General features: G+C 40.6%; 1 protein-coding gene across 1 annotated transcript in view; it reads right to left on the bottom strand.

The window, feature by feature from the left end:
* LOC136828841 (rab-like protein 6) overlaps positions 1-23,755 on the bottom strand; it is a 122,729-nt gene that overhangs the window by 32,810 nt on the left and 66,164 nt on the right. The window contains exons 10-11 of the mRNA XM_067087115.1: positions 22,023-22,195; positions 15,806-15,950 (exon numbers count right to left, since the gene is read on the bottom strand). Of these exons, the coding sequence (XP_066943216.1) occupies positions 15,806-15,950; positions 22,023-22,195 (318 nt within the window). The remainder of the gene's footprint in view (positions 1-15,805; positions 15,951-22,022; positions 22,196-23,755) is intronic.

Here is a 23,755-nt window from a genome sequence, read left to right as displayed (position 1 = left end):
AGTTGATTCCACATTGATAGGACGTGGGATTCATGGACTGATTCTACCTCAAGTATTAAAAGTAATAAAATGAGAATAGAAAGTTGCTAACATCGCTACGATGTTTGTTGTTTCCTTACCTGGTAAGAGAGCTGCTGCAGGAAGATAATGTCTTTGGTGGCACTCATCTTACCCTGTAGAGGTGTGGCAGTAAAGCCAAGTGTTACCTGCTACATAAGTGGGGACCTCACAGCAAAGGACTTCTCCGGATGCTAGCAAAGTAAAAGGTTTGCTCCTGCCCTGGGCGCAGTACCAACACACAAAACCAGAAAACAAGTGTCTCAGTACAGAGCACCCCCGGGCTCCCCTGAAACACAACACCAGATTTCCAAGGCGAAGAGTAAGGATGGAAGGCAAGCTTCCTATACTTCCTTCCCCAACACCGTACCAGCCACCAATAAAGGACCCAAGGTACTGCAATCATTAAAAACTGTTTCCACATCGTGCAAAATATGTCAAAAATACTGACTTACATCTCCAATAAATGGATTGGAGAATAGAGGCAAGAGAAAGATTGTACTTGAATGATAAGGATGTTGCTACAGCTCTAATCTTATGGGCTCTCACTCTCAGAAAAGGAAGAAGCTCTTCTCTCACTTGGGAATGTGCCCCGTGAATGAGATCTCTTAGGAAGAAAGAGAGGGCATTCTTCGAGAGAGGTCGTGAAGGATTCTTCACTGAAAACCACAGGTGATTGGATGGACCTCTTATTTTGTCAGTCTTTTGGAGGCAACATTTAAGTGCTCTTAAATGTAATCCTAGACTGATTGCTGTCAGCTCCTTCATGTTTATGTGCAAACCTTTTTGTTCTAGTGTCCCCCAGGAGAGCGCCCCAACCTAAGTCGGACACGTCTGCATAAAAGCTCAGGTCAGGGTTCTGAGGAAAAAGTGATTTCCCTTCTAGCAGCCTGTCTTCAGACCTCCTCCAAAGCAGGTGCTTCTTGATGTCCTGGGTTACTGGGAACACCAACGAGTCTGGATGTTTCTTCTGGTCCCAATTGTCTCTGAGGTAAAACTGGAGCACTCTCATGTGAAGTCTCCTCCGGGAGACAAACTGTTCAATGGAAGCCAACGTTCCAAGAAGGCTCATCCACTTGTTGGCTGAACATATTTGGAGGGAGAGAAACTCGTCTATTGTCTTTAGACAGGATTCCACCCTCTAGGGAGGGGAAAAGCCCAAAAAAGATGAGAATTCAGAGTCATTCCCAAAAAACTATCTGTTGAGAGGGAATTAGTTGAGACTTCTGAAGGTTGATCAAAAGTTCCAACTCTTTCACTATGCAAAGCATCTTTTGAATGTCCCACATGCAAGCTTCCTTTGTGGGAGAACGAATGAGCCAATTGTCCAGATAGAATGCAATGTTGATGCCCACTAGATGAAGCCAACCCGCTATTGGAGTGAGAATGTGGGTGAAAACTTGAGGGGCCATTGAAAGTCCGAAGCACAGTGATTGGAACTGGAAAATCTGGTCCCAGAAAATGAATTGAAGGTACTTCAAGTCTGGATGTATGGGGACATGAAAGTACACATCTTGCATGTCTTTGAAGACCATCCAGTCACCTTGACAAATGGATGCAAGTATGGAGCGATTTGTTTCCATTCTGAATTTTGTCTTCGGTATGAAGACATTCAGAGTGCTGACATCCAGTACTGGTCTCCATCCTCCTGAAGACTTCAGAACCACAAACAGGTGATTGTAAAACCCCTCCAATTCTGCATCTGTGACTTCCTCTATAGCTCTTTTCTGAAGAAGGGCAGAAACTTCCTTTGATAGGGCCAAAAACCTTCTTGAGCCTACTGAACAGGTGGTCAAGGTGATGGGTTTCTTAACTAAGGGTGGATAGTCTTCGAAGGGAATAGAGTATCCATTCTTGAGGACCTCTACAAACTCACTGTTCTGCTCCTCTCTTGCTCCATTCTTTCCCTAAAAAGGAGCCTGGCACCAACTGCTGCACAGGGAAAACTTTCCTCACTTTGGATGAAGATTTGTTTGAAGACTTCTTGATGGCCTTGGAGGAGAATCAGACATTGGATCTAGGCCTTGACTGAAATCTTTGCCTTGCTCCTTGAAAGGGCTGATGCTGCAAAGGAGAAGACAACTTGGCACTAAACAAGATGTTCTCTCAAGCACATTTAGAGGACTGAGCCACGAGATCTTGTCTTGACTTCTTTTGCAAGTCTGAGGTGATACCATTAACTACTGATTGAGGAAAATGGAAGCCACACACAAAAGGAGAGAAGAGAAGGGCTTATTTCTGTGCTGACATGACTCCTTTAGCTGTATAAGAGCACCAGAGCTCTCTCTTCTTTAAAATACCCATGGAATACATAGAGATTAATTCACGAGAAGCGTCACACCTAGAAGATCAGTTGAAAGGTCCATAGGGATGGAAGGATAGTCCTGGATTTTCTTGGCCAGGGCACCCACTGCCCAATCCAGGAAACTGACCACTTCAAAGACTTTGAAGATATTCTTCATCAAAGTGCCCTAGTTCTGTGGAAGACAACGTCACCTTCGCCACTGCAAAGGCAGACCTACGGAGGCTTCAATAAGACCTGATTAGTCACACTGGGTGGAGGCAGACACACCCAGAGAGGGAGTTTCCCCGGTAGCATAGTATGAGTACTTCCTTCTCAACAAACACGATGGGGGGGCGGGGTAGCAGAGCACAGCCTTCCCCCTGTTCTCTCTTGTCTGCTAATCAACAATCCACTTCATGCATAGCCTTCTTAGCTGAAGTAGAAAACATCAATTTAGACAACTTGAAGATTCTGACTGAAGATTGCTCATCTGGAAAATCGAAGCTGGAGAAGAAAGAGTCGCTGGAGAGAAGAAGTCTAGAAAGGTGCGAAGCAGAAAACACAAGAGGCTGAATATGCTGTGGTAAGAGTTTCCTCTTCCAGATCTTGAGCCTCCTCCTCGGCAGACAAAACTGGAGACAAGGGGGCCTCTAACGAGCTAGATGGCGGAGGCTGAGGTTTCAGAAAACTTAAAATGTCATCAAGGCACTGCTGTATGGGAGCCACAGCTGGGTCAAGAATAACTGGCGCAAAAGAAGATGCTGTTGTGATATGATGAGAAGAGGGATGACTGGACGTTGATGGGCACTTGAGAGCTACTGGAAGCCCGGGCACAGCTGAGCGCTCAAGAGCAACTGGGAGCTCTGAAGATACAGAGCATTCTGGAGCCAATGGGCACTCGGAAGATGCTACAAGCGTTCTTGCGCCAATAGGCGCTCAGGCGCCAATGGGCGCTCAAGCGCCAGTGGGTACTCCAGGTCCAACTTGGGATCGGGCGCTTCTGCCACCGCTATAATGTGAAAAGATGAAGAACGTCTGGAGGAGTGGGTGGATGAGCACGGCAGGCAGCTTGGGCGCTAATGGGCACCCCAAAGAGACTCGTCTCCTCTTGGATTGATTGGAATCCACCACACAACACTTGGAAGGAGAAACCTCTGGCGAAAAACGTTCTGGGCTGTCCCAAAAACTACAGGAGTCGACCTCTTTCAGTTTCTTACTATGCACCTGAGGGGTGCTAGATACATCCACTGCAGACCTCTTCAACAGCTTGGATTCGTCCCTAAGGCGCCACTGGCGCCTGCAATCAGAACTCGATGCTTCTGAACTGGAGGAAAGATGGTGCACACCTGAAAAAGTGCCTTTCCAAAGGCGTTTTGCCATCACCTGAGAATTGGCTACAGGCGTGACTGAGGGACCAACTGCCCATGGGCAGACCCCACCAACCTCCCTTGGGCCTCCTGTATGACCTCTCCCAGGTGTGGGGGGTGTGTCAGGGACCTTCACCTAGAAGAGTCTGTAGGAACAGCCAGCCAGCTCCTCCACTAACACTTCACTGTGAGCACTCCATTCACAGTCATAAGTTCACAAACTGTATCATCCAACAGAGGCATAGAATGCATTCATAACTCAAACTTGCGATAGAATTTCACTTCAACGATGGCAATGGCACTGGGATCAAAAATGAGAGCTGGGAACGGAAACAGGTGGTATAGGTGAAGAACTGGGGTTTAGAGACATGACAGAAATAACAAGAACATCATTGGAAGATTTCAAAGAATCCTGACTAGCTAAAGACTTGTCATTCCTTGCATAGCTTTCCTTATCCCATCTCTCTCCAACTTGGAAAGGTGAAAAGTCAAAATTTTCCACTGTCTAGAGTCCCAGTCAACACATTCAGCATCAGCACAAGTCAGATCAATAGAGCACACTTGACCCCTGCAACTAGAACACACAGTATGCAAATCATATTTTGCAGAAGTATATCTCGTATTGCAGCCTTTGCTGCGATAACAAGTGCTAGCAGTACTTACGACAGACACTGTCAAAAGCAAGTACAGTAAAAAAAATTAAGTCTCAAAAGGGAAAAAGTCAAATTTCTGTAAATTGTCAAAATCAAGTCAATCTGACTAAATAAATGCCAAAGGACAACCAAAAGAACCAAAAATACTTCACTGATACTTCATGGAAATTAACCATGGAAATTAAACAGCAAAGCCAATGAAAGTCCAAAATTTACGCGGCTGCTTACAACCTTAATCGAAAGCCGGCCGAAATAAACTGATCCTTCTTGCTGTGTTGTCCTTCTTCTTCTTTTCAAGTGGGCAGGGATAGCTAGTTACACCAAATAACAAAAAAAAAAAAGAATCGCTACCATGAATTTTTAAATTTTACGCTGCTGGTCAATAGAAATTGATAGCTATGTAATTACTTGGTAAGTTACTTATATAAAGTAGAAATTTCAACACAGCAAAGGAAAAGAGAAAATATTCAGGATAGTGAAGTGGCTGAAGAATGATGTAACAGATATGGAGAGGGGTAAAATACTTAAAAGATGAAAAGATCCTGTATTGAATAAAGCAGTATTTTGAAAATATGAATAAAAAAATAATAACTATGAAGATACTGGCATTTAAAGAGACCAATTAAGAACAAAACAGCCACAGATGTTCTGGGGAATCTCAAGAAGATGGAAAGTGGAAAAGCCCAAGGATCATGCAAAATAACAGGTGATTTAATAAAAGCAGTAACAGAATTAGTCATCTAAAAGCTTAGCAAAATACTGTAAATGTACATGGAAAACGTGAAAAAGCAGGAGATAGGTGGAGAAAGATACAGTAATTACAATAATGATATACAAAAAGGAAAGGGGAATGCACTGCAATGAGGAAACCACAGAAGACTATGAGTATTTGAAAACCCTATGAAAACAGTTTTTTCTCAATATGAACTAATTACATTTGATAGACCCAACAGCCTTCTTATGCATCCTCACACCCCCAATTACACCACAGAAGATGCAGCATGAATCCCAGTTCCATAAATCCTCTGGTGGCAAACTGTCATTGTTTGTGTGATATGGATGAAATCCATAATGAAGGATCAGGAGGAGGCTACTTTCTCTAAGGGTTTTGTATATGCAAAATATTAATTTTGTTTCTAAAAAATCAAACCTGATTTATCAAAACACCTGTTACAGTCATTCTTTATATAGACTACATAGCTACTCTTGATATGATAAATGAATTGTATTCAAAAGTAACTCATGAAGGATTATGAAAAGGACCAGGAACTTGTTAGGGTCATAAGATGTATTTTCTGGGCAATTCAAATAAGGATGCAACATTTACCCTATCAAAAATAAGTAGAAGTTACTGCCCAAAAACAACTTGCACAGGACGGGAAAAATGACTGATCCACTGCCACCCCTATCTCTGTGACTTAAAATTTGGTCTATCATTACTGCAGATCCAGTAGAATACATATCAAGAATAGAAGAATAAAACAGAATACAGAATTTAGGCCAAAGGCCAAGCATAAGCACTGGGACCTATGAGGTCGTTCCGCGCTTAAACGGAAATTGACAGTAAAAAGGTTTGAAAGGTGTAACAGGAGGAAAACCTCGCAGTTGCACCATGAAACAGTTGTGGAGAGGGTGGAAAGTCAGAGGGAAGAATGAGAATATGAATGGCGATACAGTAAAAGGAATGAAAGAGGTTGCAGCTAGGGGCCAAAGGGACGCTGCCAAGACCCTCAAGCAATACCTTCAGTGGCCACATGAGGTGCGCTGACAGCACTAACCCCCATGGCGGAGTACATATCAATATACTTTTGAGTTAGATCTTGGAAATAAAAACGTACACAAGTTGAAGGAGACCTCCAAACAGTCAATATTGAATGGCCTGTATAGTAAGGTGTTTTTTGGGAATCAATTGGACTTTTCCTTCAAACTGTTTAAAATGCAGTCTATTGTGAAGCAACTGACAAATAAACTAACAACCATGTTTCCTTTAAATGCTGAGCCAGGAATGTAGAACCAGCCTTAATTTCGTTACCTCATTACCATTTACTTGGAATGCTTGAAACTAAGAAGTCCTCTTAAAAGCCCCATCTCAATCCAGATAGTATATTCCTCAAATTAAATGCTACTCTTTTAACAGTACTCATAAACCTTCATTTTTTAAAGATTTGGTCTTCATAAGAAAATCCTTGCTGAGACTGACAATGGAGGAATTTGAAGTGATGGAGCTCAGACCTCTAAATCACTTGGCTGGAAGCAACGGCCAGTAAGAAGATAGTTTTCATAATGAGCTCTTTAAGCGAATGCTGGTCTAAATTTTTATATGCTGGGCTAAATAAGTTTTGTAAAACCACAGCTGAATCCCATACAGGTGGCCTTAGACTTCTAGGCACATCTGTCATAGCTCATCTGATGACCCCAGATCAACACAGCTACTTACTTTTACCAGATGTCATCTAAACCTCTTGATAGCTGACAAAGACAACTTCCTTCAGCAACATTAAAGTTAAAAGTTAAAGTCCTCCTAGGCTCATAAGGCAGGCGCTGATCTCCTGTTTCTTAGGCCGACAGCCAGTGGGGGACAGGTCCCAATGCCTATGACACATGGCCAGTGTGTCGCTAGGCCCAATGTTTAACTCCCCAGCCTGAGGACTGGTACCTATTCTCCTACTGAACCTCTCAGGTTTTATCGGACCATTAGGCTGATGGACTGCCGGATTTGTGCAGTGGCTCAATCCGAGCTATCATTGAGCGGCGGGATTTTAACCCCGGCCCTCTCGACATCATGATAATGAAAATTCCACTACTCATGGAACAAACCCTTAGAGCAGATTAGTGCCTCTTCTGCACCAGCTACAAATTATTCACCACTTTGATTGGTATGGTTTGGCATTGGACTACTTGCCAGGGTTTGCAATGACCTTGGCAGACTTGACCACAAAGCATCTAATGATGTGTAGCTTGATAGCTTCCAGGCTAACATTCTTGTGGAATTAACAGAGGTGAGGCTTAGCTCTGGAAACATTCACCTGTTAGTTACCCAGTCTGGAAACCACTCCTGCTGAGGCCAGAAACCAGTGACCAGGATCACTGTCGGTTAATGATGATCATACCAAGGTATGATCATCATTAGGTAATGGTGTCCTACCTCCAGATATGTAACTATTTCCTACAAGTGGATATGACAGTTCTGCAGACAAACCCCCATTGCACAAGGACAGACTATAGATGAAGATGAACCTCATCTCACGTGGCCTTTGTATGGCAAATTGGGTCTGCACCTTACTCCCTAAGCACTCAAAATAACAGACTGAGATTCAGAGGTGTCTTCTCTTAGTATAAGGGGAAGGAAGAGAGCTAAAATAGTCTTGATGACCATGATTGCCATGGCACTGTGAATGAGAATGACATACAGGTAGTACTGTGTTTCCCAGTGACCTCATTCCTTTGTCATTGTCACATCAAGTTTATCAGTTACATCCTTTACCACTATAGCCAGAAACAGGTGATAGAAATTGTCAAGTCTCAGGAAACACATGATGATCCATTAAGATGAATATTGTAAAGAATTCAGTAAACAGGTGAAAATCTATCAGAGGGATACCATCAAGCTCTTACAAAACAGGTGATGATCCATCAAGATGAACAACCTCAAGCTCTACGGAAACAGGTGATGAACTATCAAAGATGGATACCCTAAAGCTCTCAAAGTCAGAAGAGGAGAGAAGATTTACAAGACCACATCTTTTTTTCAATATGATGTTGGCCAAGAATAAGTTACCATTTAGCTACTTAAAACTGAGGGGCAGCCCAAAGATGCTACTAGTCTTTTGACTTTGCCAAAGTCCTCTGGATTCCTGGTAGCATCTTCCAGGAGTTACTAGTAATTTTTGGAACCCACTCACTACTGGCAGTTGGCCATCTCCATCTCCCTCAAAAATTTCTCTTTTGAATCAACCACCACAAGGATCAGGGTAATAAAAATATTTGGCAGAGTTGAAGAAACATCTCTAGCAAACTCTATGATTCCAGAAAGGGGGCAGTCTGGTGTGAGAACGAAATCAGGCCTATTTATAGACGTGTAGAGAGATCAGGCATCTGGTAAGGAGAAGATCTTGGGAGAGAGGTAAAGATGTGTTCATCATAGATGGGCCTAAACCTCTGCCCTCCCTCCACATGGCTCTTAATGTCTACCAATACTGTATCTACTGTCACCACTGTAAGAAGCTCACAAAACCAAGGGAAGTTCCGCCTAATTCATGGATGATTGCAGCTCCGCACTTCATGAGATAGGATGTCTCTCCAAGTGAGAATTGTTACAGACCCCTCTCAGAGTGTCATAACATGAAGCTTCAGATTGTTGGAGGATAGGTGACTCCTCAAGGTTAACATCAATGTCATCCAGTAACCTGAACAGCATGAGCTTCCAGAGATCACAAGTGGGGAGCAACATCTCTTAGGAAGCAGAAAATCTGATGGGCTTGGAGCTCAAGATTCAAGAAGCCAGCCACATCAGGAATGACAGCAGACTGAGTCATTGTAGGTTTTGCTAGTGCCAACAATGAGCCACTTTAAGAGCCAAATTTACATCAGCTGAACAGCCAGGTTGACAAGTATCAGGTAAGTCACAAATTTGGGAAGCAGAAGTGTGGTCACATACGGGTGAGTGGTGCACACCAGACACACAAATTCTACGGATGACCTGCTGGGGGTAGGGCAGGTGTGGAAGTCGTGCACTGAATATTTACACCTCTGCAAAGTTACACCGAGGAAACTGGCATTACAAATGCAGTGCTTATGTCACTAAAGGGGGATCCCACTCTCTAAGGTAGAACCAACATTTTTTTTTTTTTTTACTTTACAGCTCTTTGCATATTGCGGTTTGGATTATGATGAAAATGTTTACACAAAGAAACATGAAACAAATACTGTGTGTGGATATAAACTCTCTTTCAAAAGATATTGAAAAAATTATGAGGACTAGAAATTACATACCGTACAGCCACCACCCTACTTACAAATGAGTTACATTCTGAACGGCCATTCGTATCCTGATTTGTTTGTAAGTTGGTTTTTAACATGTAGCGCATAATTTTTTTGCTGTTTACGTTCAAATTTTTTTCTCAGTGCCTATTCTGCTAGTAAGAATTTTTTTGCAAAGAATAGAAGAACAAGAGAAAGAACAACAACCTGTTCCTTTAACCCCTTCCCTGATTATTCTGAGTATTCTTGTGATTAACTACCATGTAATTTTCTTACAATCATAAAAATATTCGTTCATACTCATAAAACATTCCCACTTATTTCTGTCTTCCCAATTTAACTCAGTCTGTGGCAAATTCCTATTTTCTATATTTCCTCATTTTCTGTATTTAGTATGAATTATCTTAAGTCATGCAATATCATAAGAAGTTACAGTGAACCCCACGTATTTGCAGGGGATGCGTACCCCCCCCGCAAATAGCTAAAATCCGCAAATACTTAAAACCCCTCTAAAACACTTAGAACTGCCCATTTTGATAGTTTAAACACAAGAAAAACCCTGTAAAAATGCTTATACCTGAGTATTTTAATAGTTTTATCACAAAAAGTGCATTTATTCATGAAAATTATATGAAAATACAGTAATTAGTGAATATTTCTCAGTGAAAAATACTGCGGATGGGCAAATTTTCCGTGAATAATGGATAGATATGTTCCACAGAGAAACCCGCGAATGCGTGAGTCCGCAAATCATGAGAACGTGAATATGGGGGTTACTGTACTTTGGATCCTAAAAGTTAAGAATAAAATACCAAATTAAAAAGAAATTTGTATTTATTTCTTACATACAAACCTAGGTTTTCATATATGGAATAATCCGTGCTCACCTAACTTCGGCTGTTATTGAATCGTCTCTGAAAAACAAAATCCTAACGCTATACCTGGGTCATGTGGTGTGACCTGGGATGATCTGCCTTCCACCATTGTGTGAGGCAGCCCTTACACAGCTACGCTCATCCTCCTAGAAGGAGTAAGAGATCGAAACTACATGAGGCGGTAAAAGGAGGGTAACTTTACCTATATGAAAGTGTAGGTTTGCATGTTAGGAAATATAAAAATTTTTCTTTTTAACTTGGTATTTGTTCCGACAAGTACACGAACCTATGCTTTCACATGTGGAACCTCGCCTGAAGGAGGGAGGACGATCTCTTAGGTAAACATGTTGGGGGGCGTTCCCTCTCAATACCCCAAAAGGCAGCAAGAGGTGTATGCTGTGTGTACCGTACTCACCCCTGTTCTTCATGATGTCCTGGTGATGTCTTCCCCTTCCAACGGAACTCCCGTAGGGCTTTACATCGTTATATGACCTGCTGTGCCACCGCTGCCAAGCCCAGGGCGAAGGACCTGACCAACTGAGTGGTTTTTCCTATACGCCTCCAATGGTCTATCGCTCTGATGCTGTAAGCCCTGACTTTGGCTAGGCCTGGATCTTTGCTACGGTCCAGTCAGTCTGCCCTCACAACCACCTCTCTCAGCCAGAAGGAGATAGTGTTCCTTGAAATCTCTCACTTCTCCTGACCCGTACTTAAAAGAAGTCTCCGACAGGCTGGTCTGTGGGGGGCTGTATGTTTAAGGTGGGCTCTCACGACTCTGACTGGGCCTAGCAACATTCCATCGTTACCATTCCCTACGAAGTCCTTTAATGAGGGGACAGAAAATATATCAAACCTTTGGTCATGTGTGGAGGGGTTCTGGGTCTTCCCCATGAACTCTGAGAAGAAGGTGAAGCCCTCAATGTCCATCCATGGATGTGGGTAATGGCGTATTAGAGGGCATGAGGTTCCCCCACCCTCTTCGTTGACGCCAAGGCCAACAGGGAAAAACCACTTTCAGAGTCAAGTCCTGGTCTGGCGCCCTTCTGATCAGTTCAACGGACAGTTTCCTCAGGGAAGCCAGGACGGGGGTTTCAATTCCAGAGGGGAGCAACTCTTTTCAAAATTTCTGAGCATGTCCGACCACTCCCATGACACTGAAAGGTCTATGCCTCCTGGTTTGAATACTCGGGCGAGGTCGGCCCCATAATCTTTAATTGCAGACACAGAAAGGTGCTCTCAAAGCAGGAAGAGAAGGAATTCCAGCACATCCCTCAAGACATTTTGAGGGGATGGAGATCCCTCCCACTGCACCAACGAAGGAACACCTTTCATTTTCCCTGGTACTGACCAAGGGAAAGGGGGGCCTGAGGGGTCTGGCGATGACTGCTGTAACTACTGAAAAACATTTCTTTCTAAGGAGCTGCTGGATAGCCTCCACCCATGCAGATGGAGGGAGACCACTGCCTGATGTAAACTGGCCATTGTGTCTTTGCTCCAGCAGGGTGGGAGCAGGGGAAGTTGCCCTGGTATGCCCACCAACAGGAGGAGGAGGGCTTCATATCACTCTGCTTCAGGCCACCTTGAAGTTACGAGCGTCATTCCCAGACCTAGGATGCTGCCTCTCTGAACCTGCCAGCACAAGAACCGAAAGGGAGGACCCTCACTGCTGCCGTGTCTATCAGCTTGTTCAGATACTTTACCCTCTACTTGCACGAGATCTGATTTCTCCAAGCTGATCACTATACCCAAGTGGTGACAAAAAACTCGAGGAATTGACCTCTGTCCTAACGACTGCGGCACCTGGTTCACCAGGACCAGCTAATCACACTGGTACTTCTTTAGATGTACCCATTCAACCAAGCTTGAATAAAGATAAAAAATGGGCACTCGAGTGAACTCTATGGGGAGCAGTTATAAGTTTGAAAAGAAGTGCCTTGAACTAGAACACAGTCCCCTCCTTGAGGGTAAAGAGGAGATACTTGCTTGAGGATTAATGGGTAGGTACTGAACATACATATCCCTCAAATCCCCAAGAACAAGACAATGCCCTCTCTAATGGAATTGAGAACAGAACAGACCATTTCATCTAGGATCAGTTCTGGTGAACAAACCCGTTCAGTGGGAAGAGGGGTAGAAGACTCCCACAATGCCTTCCAGGAGCATCGCATTTACCTCTTCCTACATGGAGAGGTCTTTCCATGAGCCATGAACAAACATTTGGAACTGGAACAGAAAAGAGGGTGAGGGGTGATGAAGACACTAGGGGTAGTAGGAATGCATCTGACGGGCATCCACTACCCATTCTTTCACTCTATGTTGCTGCCAAACTTGCCCAATGGCTCAACAGGCACCCACCCTCATTGGCAGCAATCAGGAAGAACTGCCCTACCCCAAATTGCCTAAATCTTTTACCTGGGTAGAAGAAGTCTGGGTACTTTTACAAGGAGTCAAGGAGGTCTGGGGCTTTCTCAGACCATAGGGGAGGGGCCAGCCTGGCTTGAGAGTCAAGCTGCTATGCCATGCAAAGACCTAAAGGTCTTAGTCACTGTCTAGTGAACAAGCCCAAGCCTGTCCACTGTTGCCTCCCACTCCCTCTAGCAAAGAGGTGGGGGGGGGAACGATCCCTGAATCAGTCCATCCCCAAATATCCAAACCGACTCGGGACAAACAGACCTAGAAGTTTGAAGCAGCACAGTGTCTCATCCCCCAACAGGTTGCTGTCTAGTGGTGGAGGCAGATAATATCACTATCTCCCAGAGTAATGGTCTCTTGAGGGCTGCATTCTCCTTGGGTGTATGGAGAGCCAGAGAAAAAAACGATCTTGGCCAATCATAGATCCAATGATCGATCTATTACTAACTGGAATACTACTCTGGCAGTCAATTCCGGTGTCACTGTCTCAGCTTGTGATACAGAGACTCCCTCCACATGGAAATGTTCTAGAGACAGACCAGGAAACATAAGTCAGGTCCAGATCAACCTCAAATAGGGCAATGATCTCTCTGAGAGAACATGATATTTTCTCTGGTGGGCTAGAATGGAGGAAATGCCTTGCATGAACAGTTGGAGTAGGGAGCAATGTCTTGCCCGGAGAAGCAGAGAGCAAGTTAATATAATGTCACTTCCTCAGGATTATTACAAAAAAATGTATCATTCTAATGATCTCCACAACTGGTCTCTGTAACTCAGTAGGATAGAAACACTCGCCAGAGCCCGTCAACCTCTTGATCGTTCAACTTACATCCTGTCCAGTCCGCGGACCAGACCAGGAATGCAGGCCTCTGTGTCATGGGCCAGAATGGGAACGAGAATGTTCCCCGTCCCAAGCCCCAGACAACATTCTGAGGAGGGGGAAACACATGAAAAAACGCAAACACCCTTGCCCTGCCTGCCGTAGACCGAAGTCTCGGCAGGTTGGAGAGGCCTCAAACCGCGATGACGATGTCCACCTAGGTTTGGGAGAGTGGTCCCGCTCACATGAGTGTGAGCAGGGGCTGTCCTGTGAGTGTGCTTTTCTGCTTAGAAGCCAAGGCTCCTACAAGTGAAGAAAACTGCCTTGCCTTGCCTGAGCAACCCAGCCGGTCACCGGGCCACAGTCCCAGGACCCCTGGTGTGTTTTCTTGAAGACTGGAAGGGGGGTGAGGAAGTACTATACCTGCATACTCCTGTTCACATTTCCTCACTGTCTTCAGCTGGTAACTGGGACCAGGTCCGCAGACCAGGGACCCTTGCCAACCCCAGTAGATGGGGTACCCAGGCCAGTACTAATGTGGGGAAGGCACCAAAGCAGGGCGTGCCGGAGAAGGGCTGGTACCGGAGCGGGGACGGTACCATTGCAGGGTTGGTACCGGAGCGGGGCTGGTACCCATGCGGGGACAGTACCAATGCGGGTCCAGTACCAGTGCAGGGCCAGTAGCGGTGGCCCAGGTAGGCGGGCCACTGGGACTGGTACCAGTACATCATAGGTCCAAAGAACCTCAGGTAGCAGTTGCACCCATTCAGTCAGCAATGGTAACAACAGTAATTCTGGCACCACTAGACAAAGGCCATGTATGTTACTGACATCCGGGGTAGGTGGCCTATTGGAGCTGGTACTGCTACACCAGGGGTCCGAAGAACCCTGGGTAGCAGTTGCACCCATTCACTCAGCAACAGGAGAAAGTCGACAAACTGATGAATTCACATTTCTAGGAAGGGTGCCGGCCTCTACTGGTACATAATACTTGGCTTGGCAAGGAAACAGTGGGGGAAGTAACTTCTGGGACCCACTATTAGGCTGTCCAACTCCTTCATGATACTTGCTACCAGCAGGACCAAGGAAGGTGAACTGTTTACTTGGTCTCTGGGAGACTGCCAGACAAATGCTTCAGGTATAAGAAGCTGGGGTAATCCTTGGGTGTCAAGTTGTCTTGTTCTGCTACATCCAACTTCCTGCAAACCTTAAGGACGAAGTCCATTTTAAAATACAACAAACTAAGAATATTTAATATCAAAGGATTCCTGAACGAGAGCGGCAATGTCTCCTCGACTTCCCATTGGCATTACGTCTCATAGAATGCCGTCAGGAGTGGTGCAGGGGGGTGTCCCTCTCCTCCATCACACTCCTGCCTCAAAGAGGGGTTTGACTCTGTTGAGGGGGATCTCTGTCTCACCCAGCTATGTGAACGGCAGTTCTCTCTCCACCCTCTGGTATGTGATTGGCTGGGAAGGGCTGTAGGGCAACTCCAGCCTGCTCCCGTTTCTTGTGCCCCAAGATTCAAGCAACATTCAAAATTTAGTATTTTTTCCATGCTTTGAAAGTTATGAACTTAGAGAGAGAATTTCACAGAGGCAGCATCTGACAATGGAAGTTCATAAAGTAAACAATGCACACTGCCATCTACTGACAAAAATACATACTGACTATAAAAAATGGGAAATATAGAAAATGGGAATTCATCACAGACTGGGTTAAAACAGGAAGATACAAATAAGTAGGAATATTTTACAAGTATGAACAAATATTTTCATGATGGTAAGAAGAATACATAGTAGTTAATGGTAGTTAATCACGAGAATACTTGGGATAATCAGGGAAGGGGTTAAAGGAACAGGTTCTTCTTCCTCATGTTCTTCTGATCTTTGCAAAAATTCTTACTAGCAGAATAGGCACCCAGAGTAAAATTTGAACTTGCAGGTGGCAAAGGGGAGTGCTCTGAACACAATTTTAACTTGTGACCCTGTCTGTTCATATCTCTGAATTTTTGTAACTTGAACAATGAAGTAAGGTAGTTTGGTGTTTTCTGTAATCACTTCCATTAATACTATATTTTGAAATCAGAGTATTCACTGTATTTAGGTGATTTTGATGTATTTGCTCTTTGTTAAACTTAGATGAGTAAGTTCTTTTGAGGAAAAAATCATGAAAAATTAAAGTACCTAAACTTCATAAATGGTAATTTGTAATTTAGGAACAAGATACAACCTCAATTTTCATGAACTGTTTACCTGGAAAGCACAAACCTTCAACTTAAGAGCACTGGGTAACCTAGTAACCTATTTCACATTTCTTGTAAAAAAGCAAGTTAAATCAAACTAAATTTTCAATACCTATCTTCTGCAGGTGGTGGTGTTGGGTCCTTAACAGAAGCGGCAGCAACATCACTTAAGAATGCTTGATCCAATCGGCCCCCATCAGGAACAAAGTCATCCACTGACACAGGTTCAGATGCTGGACTTAACGGAATAACATTATCTGTAAAACAATATTAAAATACCTGTAATTTTAAATCATGAGGCTTTTATACTTATAGTAATTCAACTTGGTAAAAGCACTTAAACCAAAGTAAAGTAATTCTTCACTTATCCAGATTACGAGAGCCAAAGTTCTGCTGGATATGAGCGAAATCCAAATAATGGTGAGTAAAAAAATCTAGGGGTGTTGAAGAGCAGCTCTGTACCTTTCCTCACCTAACCTTGTCAATACCACATTACTGAAAAACCTCAGTATGCTTATAAACAACAACCATCACACTTTAAAACTGAAAACCTTATGCAAAAGGCAATTATCTACCTTTTTTCCCCATATTTGTAACGTACTGAATAAATAAATTTTGAACAAAAAATGCAACCCCTATTTTTTCCCTCCATAGTGATTGACACAGTTCAGTAGGCAGGTAGCCTACCTGTGTTTAATCACACCCTACCATGGTTTTGTGACCATTAATGTACTTTTATACAGCAACTCCCTTACCAGTTGTTACCATATTCTATTACTAAACATGAGATAAAAATGTGTAGACTATGTGTGAACTATAGACCTAAGCCAGCCCTGGTGTTGCACTCATAGTATCCATTTGCAAGTCAAATAGGCTTTTACAACTGTATTTAAGATACAGTAATACTTCGAACTTAAGCAAGGTCAGGTTCCAGAACTCCTCGTGTAAGGCAAGGATTCGCGTAAAAGTTTGGTACAGTCACTAAAAATGCTAATACATACATTAAATGCTTATTTTAGAGTTTAAACCCTAAATATGACAAAATCATCTCCCAAAGCACTTTAATTTCATTTAAAAGTTAGCTTAATACCATACTGTAATTCATACTTCATTACAGTAGAGAGAGAGAGAGGGAGGGGGGGAATTATTCATGATTTGTGACAGAGAAAGAGAGAATAACTCTGGAAAGAGAGAGGGAGAGAAGTTATTCTTACGTTAGATATCAAAAGATGGAAATTTATGATTTACGAAGGAGAGAGAGAGAGAGAGAGAGATTTTTCAGTATTCTTCCCACCATCAGTGGGCAACATTGTCTACCTTTGACAGTTTAGGTTACATACCCTCTCTCCGATCCTCAGAAAAAACATTCGGAATTTACCTTATTCTTTTAAAATTTTAAATAATTTACTACATAAATGCAAAAAATTGTAATTATAACATGGAAAATATGACAAAATTAATAACAAAGTAAATACATTTATCTATAAAACTGCAGTTTACAAAACAAACATACATGTTACATATGCATAAAAAATCTCTCTCTTATCTCAGAGAGAGAGAGAGAGAGAGAGAGAGAGAGAGAGAGAGAGAGAGAGAGAGAGAGAGAGAGAGAGAGAGAGAGAGAGAGAATGTTTACATTGACAGCTGTGTTTGTGATTTTGACTGATTTTGTAAAGGATGCTAGTATCATACAGTATTTATGTACAAAAATAAAAATACAAATTTTTCATACCAATTTTACACATAAAACATGAAAACTTATAAATTACTTCAAAACTTGAACATAACCACTTCTGTAGGGTCTCTCGAGGATTTTACAAATGTCGCGTACCTGTGAAAAAATTGCATAAGCCAATTAGTTACGTTCCAATGAAAAGTACGCGTATCTGTAAATTAGTGCAATTCGAAGCATGTAAGATCGAGGTATTACTGTAAAGGTAATGGTAAGGAAACTGTTATTTTACTTACAGAATCCATTTATACTGTATTATTGTACTGAAATATTATCATCATAATATGTATAAAAATAGATCGTCCCACCATTTGTAATGTTTACATTCTCAGAATCAGCTGATTGAGCCTACTACCAAAAGAATTAGGAAAATAATTTTTCAGTTGCTAAAAGACATGAATGTTTTAATGGAATTATTTTTTATTTTTGTAAATAAATATAAAACAATTGAATTATTTTTATTTTTGTAAATAAATATAAAACAAGTACAAAGATATACTAGCATACTTCATCTTAAAAGTAAAATCCCTCAAAATCACAAAAAGCTGTTTCCTGATTCATTTGTTTACAATTGTACACATACCTCAGTTCTCTCTCTCTCTCTCTCTCTCTCTCTCTCTCTCTCTCTCTCTCTCTCTCTCTCTCTCTCTCTCTCAGTACTGTGCATATCCTTTAATGAAATATGAATTATTGTATCATGAATATAAAAATACTCCAAGAAGTTCACTAAGACATCGAATGAGTGCGTTTAAATGTATGTACGTGTTACAACTGCTTGTTTGTTTATTTGATTTATTGTTCCAGTTTTACTACAAGTATAGTTCACTTTAAGTATGATTAACACACACAACAGTACAAAAGAGAATATTTTATCACTGCTGATATTTCATCTCTAATCACCATAAAAATATTTAAAATGCTTATTTCATATGTAGGCAAGACAAAACCAAGCAAGCTGTAGCAAGTTCACTGATGCCATTTAATGAGTATGTGCATATGTATGTAAACTACAGACCTTATTGCATTTATAATTTCGTATCTAAAACTGAAAAAATTAGAAAACAGAGTAAAAATATAAATGATAATACTATAGCATAAAATATAAACAAAATGGTGTAAGAGTGTGTGTGTGTTAGTGTATTAAGCTTTAATGTAAACATATCTTAGCTCTCTCTCTCTCTCTCTCTCTCTCTCTCTCTCTCTCTCTCTCTCTCTCTCTCTCTCTCTCTCTCTCTCTCTACCATATAACAGTACTGTATTGTACATATCCTTTAATGAAAAATGAATTACTCTACCATAAACATGAAACATAAAACTAAACAAACTCAGAAGTTCAAGATGCCACTGAATGAGTGCATGCATACATAGATACGTGTTGACAAAGTTTTTGCGTTTTTGATTTACTGTACCATACTTCATTGAAAGTTTAGTTGATTCTATGTTTATCACACATATTATAAAAGTACACAAGAGACTATCTTAACACGGTTGATGTTTCATCTCTAATCGCTGTAAAAATATTTAAAATCCTAAAAATAACAGGTTGTAGTAAGTTCTCCAATGGCACAGAATGAGTGTGTGCATACATACATGCCCTACGCATTTGTAAATATAAAAAATGAGAAAATTGGCAAAATCAAGTTATGGCACCAAACATTAAGTTATAGTGCTGTAAGTACCGTTAAAGGAGAAACACCAACCATAACGGAAATCAACTTACGGCATGGGGCTGGAACAGATCCTGTTGTAAGTCAGGGACCTACTGTGTGTGTGTGTGTGTGTGTGTGTGTGTGTGTGTGTGTGTGTGTGTGTGTGTGTGTGTGTGTGTGTGTGTGTGTGTGTATATATATATATATATATATATATATATATATATATATATATATATATATATATATATATATATATATATATATATATATATATATATATATATATGCACACACACACACATACAGTAGGTCCCAGGAGGAAACCATCTTTAATCACTGGAAGACTGCCTACAACCAGAGGATCTGCTGCAGCGACATTGTCGGACATTTTGAGATTACTGACAGCACCCCCAGCCTTCGTTGTCTTCGCATCCTAGAGGCGCTCCACATAGGGAAGGAAAAACCGAGCCTTAATGCAACTCAGGAGACCTTCCTTCTCCCTACAACTGTCAGGAAAGCCAAGGACAACCAGGCAAGACCCACATCCCAACCTACGGCCCTCGAGGACGACCTCCAGAGCACCGAGGGTGATCACCTAGTGAGATCTCACCCCGAGGATGACCTGCAAAATCGCCCCTTGCACCCACCTATGACCCAAAGACGCCCCCATGTCAAGGATGACTTTAACCCTTGCCCGGAGGACGCCTTTCGAACACCTGAGGGAGGCAAAGGCGCTGCCCTTCACCTCGCGAACGGTCGATTAACCCGCCTTCCTCAAGAAATCGCACCATCACCGATCAGCAGTAGGCTTAGATCGAGGAGAAGACAGCCAATCAGGAGCCGCCCTTCCAATGACGTCATGGCCAGGTAGCCAATGAAAAATGAAACGACTAAGTCCACAAACCAACGAACACAAATAAAAGATGAAAAATCCACGCATTACAGTCACTGTATCCTGCGATCCTGTCCTGAATGATGCCCACAAGGGGGCCGAAACTAGTCGACATTCAACGAGAACTACCTCCTACAAATCACTAAACCACCGGATATGAATATTGGTCAATTGCTTGCAACCATTCCAGCGCAACAAAAAGAATTAATAAGACGAACTGAGCGTTTACTATGTAAAATAAATGCTGTTGAGACTGCCATTTTGTTTAACAAAACAATAATAATAATAATAATAATATAAGATATTTTCTGTGCATCTGTTTAGTAAATTTTTTAACATTTTAAACAAACAATTAGTGATTCCCAGTCTTTTTCATCCTCTGCTTGAGAAAGGAGGGGGGGAGGGTAAATGTCAATTTACTTGACAGTTTGACATATTGGTCAGAGGGGAAGGAGTGTTGGCCTCAGAAGCTCAAAGATTTCAATCTTTTAATATCGTAATCTGTTATTCTCCTCTCTCTCTCTCTCTCTCTCAGGAAAAGATACTGTGTGTGTGTGTGTGTGTGTGTGTGTGTGTGTGTGTGTGTGTGTGTGTGTGTGTGTGTGTGTGTGTGTGTGTGTGTGTGTGCATTCATAGTGTTTTGAAAATGTGTAGTAAAGGTATTACATCTTTGGAAGACAAAAAACATACAATAAATTTTTTTGTTGATGTCAGAGAGATTAAAGAGATAATCTCTCTCTCTCTCTCTCTCTCTCTCTCTCTCTCTCTCTCTCTCTCTCTCTCTCTCTCTCTCTCTCTCTCTCTCTGAATATAAGTTGAAGTGGTAACTCTTTCTCTCTGCTTTGGCTGGAAGGTTTAGAAGTACATATGTATATATTTTTAAGGGTACTAGTGTTTGAGATGACTCTGAAATTATATTAATATAATTTCAAAGATTAATACAGTAATACCATAATAATTTAAGGTATATTTGATGTATGATTACACTTTATACATTTGATATTTGAACTTTCAAGATAGGCAGTTATAAGCCTTTCGAGAGAGGGGGGGGAGGCGGTTGTAAGTATTCGCAGATTTTAAGTATCCACTGGGTCTGGAATGCATTCCCCACAAATACAGGGGTTTACTGTATATATATATATATATATATATATATATATATATATATATATATATATATATATATATATATATATATATATATATATATATGTATATGTATATGTATATATATATATATATATATATATATATATATATATATATATATATATATATATATATATATATATATATATGTATATGTATATGTATATGTATATATATATATATATATATATATATATATATATATATATATATATATATATATATATGTATATGTATATATATATATATATATATATATATATATATATATATATAATGTATGTGTATGTATATATATATGTATATGTATATATATATATATATATATATATATATATATATATATATATATATATATATATATATATATATATATATATATATTATATATATATATATATATATATATATATATATATATATATATATATATATATATATATTATATATATATATATATATGTATATGTATATGTATATGTATATATATATATATATATATATATATATATATATATATATATATATATATATATATATATATATATATTCAAAAAGTATTAGATCAAGTTATGTTAAATACCATAGAAGCACCAGCTAAGCAATCTTATCAAAGGAAATCATGTCATTCTGTTAGGTCATATGTATTCTTTGTAGCACTTAAAATTACAGTATAAAGCTTAATGGTTGTGCTATGTCTATACAGCAGGCTTTTTATCTTTTTTCTTACTTCAAGTTGAAGCCATTGTAATGTAAATTATTTTCTCTTAGGTACTAATCTCACTACTCCTGAAAGTTCAATAACCAAGCTGGAAAGTTTCATCCACAAAATCAGACTCACCCGTAAACTCATTAGAGAAACTTATGGGTTCTGCCATTCAAAATCTGAATTACAAACTATTACCTGCTGGTGTATCCTTCACTTCAGCATCTTTGCTCTTGCTAAAGATGCGTGACATGAAGCTAGATTTTTCTTGTGTTTTCTCAGGACTCTGGTTGGCAGATGTCTGCTGCTGTCGAGAATCCATCGAAGGACTGTTGCTACAGCTGTTGTTGCTACTGCTACTTGTATTTACACTGAAAAGTTACATTAAAAATTCCTGAGTTTTACTTCATAAAATTGTTCTGTACTCTAACACTGTTTTACGTCTTTTATGCATTGCATTGAGTGTACAAATACTCATTTTCCAGCTATAACTTAAAAAACACTCTATGAAATATCTGTGACATAAAAGTTATCCAATAATGACAAATGAAACTCTGAACAGTCAAGTGCCCTAATGACAGAAACAGACTTGTGTGTATTTGGAAAAAAAAGAAACAATAACCAATCACTAGGAAACAAACATAAATACATTAAATCATCTGACGAACTAAGTTACATAAAGTGACACTGCAACTATGGTAATCATTCCCATATCTGTATAGAGAGTTCTGTCTCATATGAAAAACATTTTAAACTTAACAGAAATAATCTGTAAAAATACAGATCAGTTAATTTCTTTAAAAATATGATAATTTTCAAGATAAAATTAATTATTTGGATGCATACTGCTAAAGTTAGCTTTACCTTCGCACCGTTTGGTGCAATTGTTATTTAAAAAAAGTCAGAATATGCTTGGCTAACCTGCGAGGACTGTCACTGTAGTCATCTGTTTTCACACCAGATGGTGCTGGAATGTTTATGCTCTTGTCATGTTTCTTCACGACCACCCACTAAGGTGTGGGGAAGCTGGGTGGGTTTCCACTTTAACAGTAGGTAAGGATCCAAATAATTAATTTTATCATGAAAATTATCATTGGTTGGAATGAATCTTACCTACTGTTAAAGCTAGCTGACTACTACATTGAATAAGGATGGTGGGTTAGTACAAGCAGAGAAACAGGGTTCACCCAAGCGAACTAAAAGCTTTTTAAAAGGGAGAAAAAGCTTCTCAACATTCCTGCCTGATGTGTGATCCTTACTGGTAAGTACTGTCACCAGATGTTGAAACCACAATGGGGTGTAAGGTCCTAATAGCGAGACTTGTCAAAGGATCCTTACAGGGAAAAATGGACTATCTCATAGAGTACTAGTGACTCCTGTGCCTGAGTTGAAAGCCCATCACCGACAGTCCAAACTAAAGACAACTACCACCATCAGATAAGAAGGTGTACCTTCATGCTCCCAAAATTCAATAGCAGGATTTCTAACAACTAACGATATGATAGAAAACAAGGTTATTATCATATATTTGGTTCAGGAGAAAGAGTCCCCACTGCAACAAAAGGACTAAGGGCTTTATACCTCATGCTAAAATTGAACATTTGCAAATAATTAGGCAAAAACAATTATAACTCCCCTGAGCTGCAGGACAACCTTCTCTAGAAGAAGGTTTTAAAGGAAATAAAGACATGTTTACGATACAGAAGCCATGAAGATTATTCCCAAAAAGGTGAAACTCAGGAATCAACTCTGTGTGCATAGACTTTACCCATCTTGGACATAGGGTATTTGGCCTTCTGACACCACAGATAAATTCTTAACTTCTCCTCTTACAGGTTAAGTCTGTCCAGGTACATCCTTAAGAGTTCTAACTAGACATAAGAAGGTAGCTATTATTCCAATGCTACCTAATTAGTTAAATTAGGTGCTGT

The sequence above is a fragment of the Macrobrachium rosenbergii genome, chromosome 3 (assembly GCF_040412425.1).
Source record: "Macrobrachium rosenbergii isolate ZJJX-2024 chromosome 3, ASM4041242v1, whole genome shotgun sequence".
Taxonomy (NCBI): domain Eukaryota; kingdom Metazoa; phylum Arthropoda; class Malacostraca; order Decapoda; family Palaemonidae; genus Macrobrachium; species Macrobrachium rosenbergii.
Note: the sequence above shows the minus strand (reverse complement) of the source record. Positions and strands in the feature narration are given on the sequence as shown.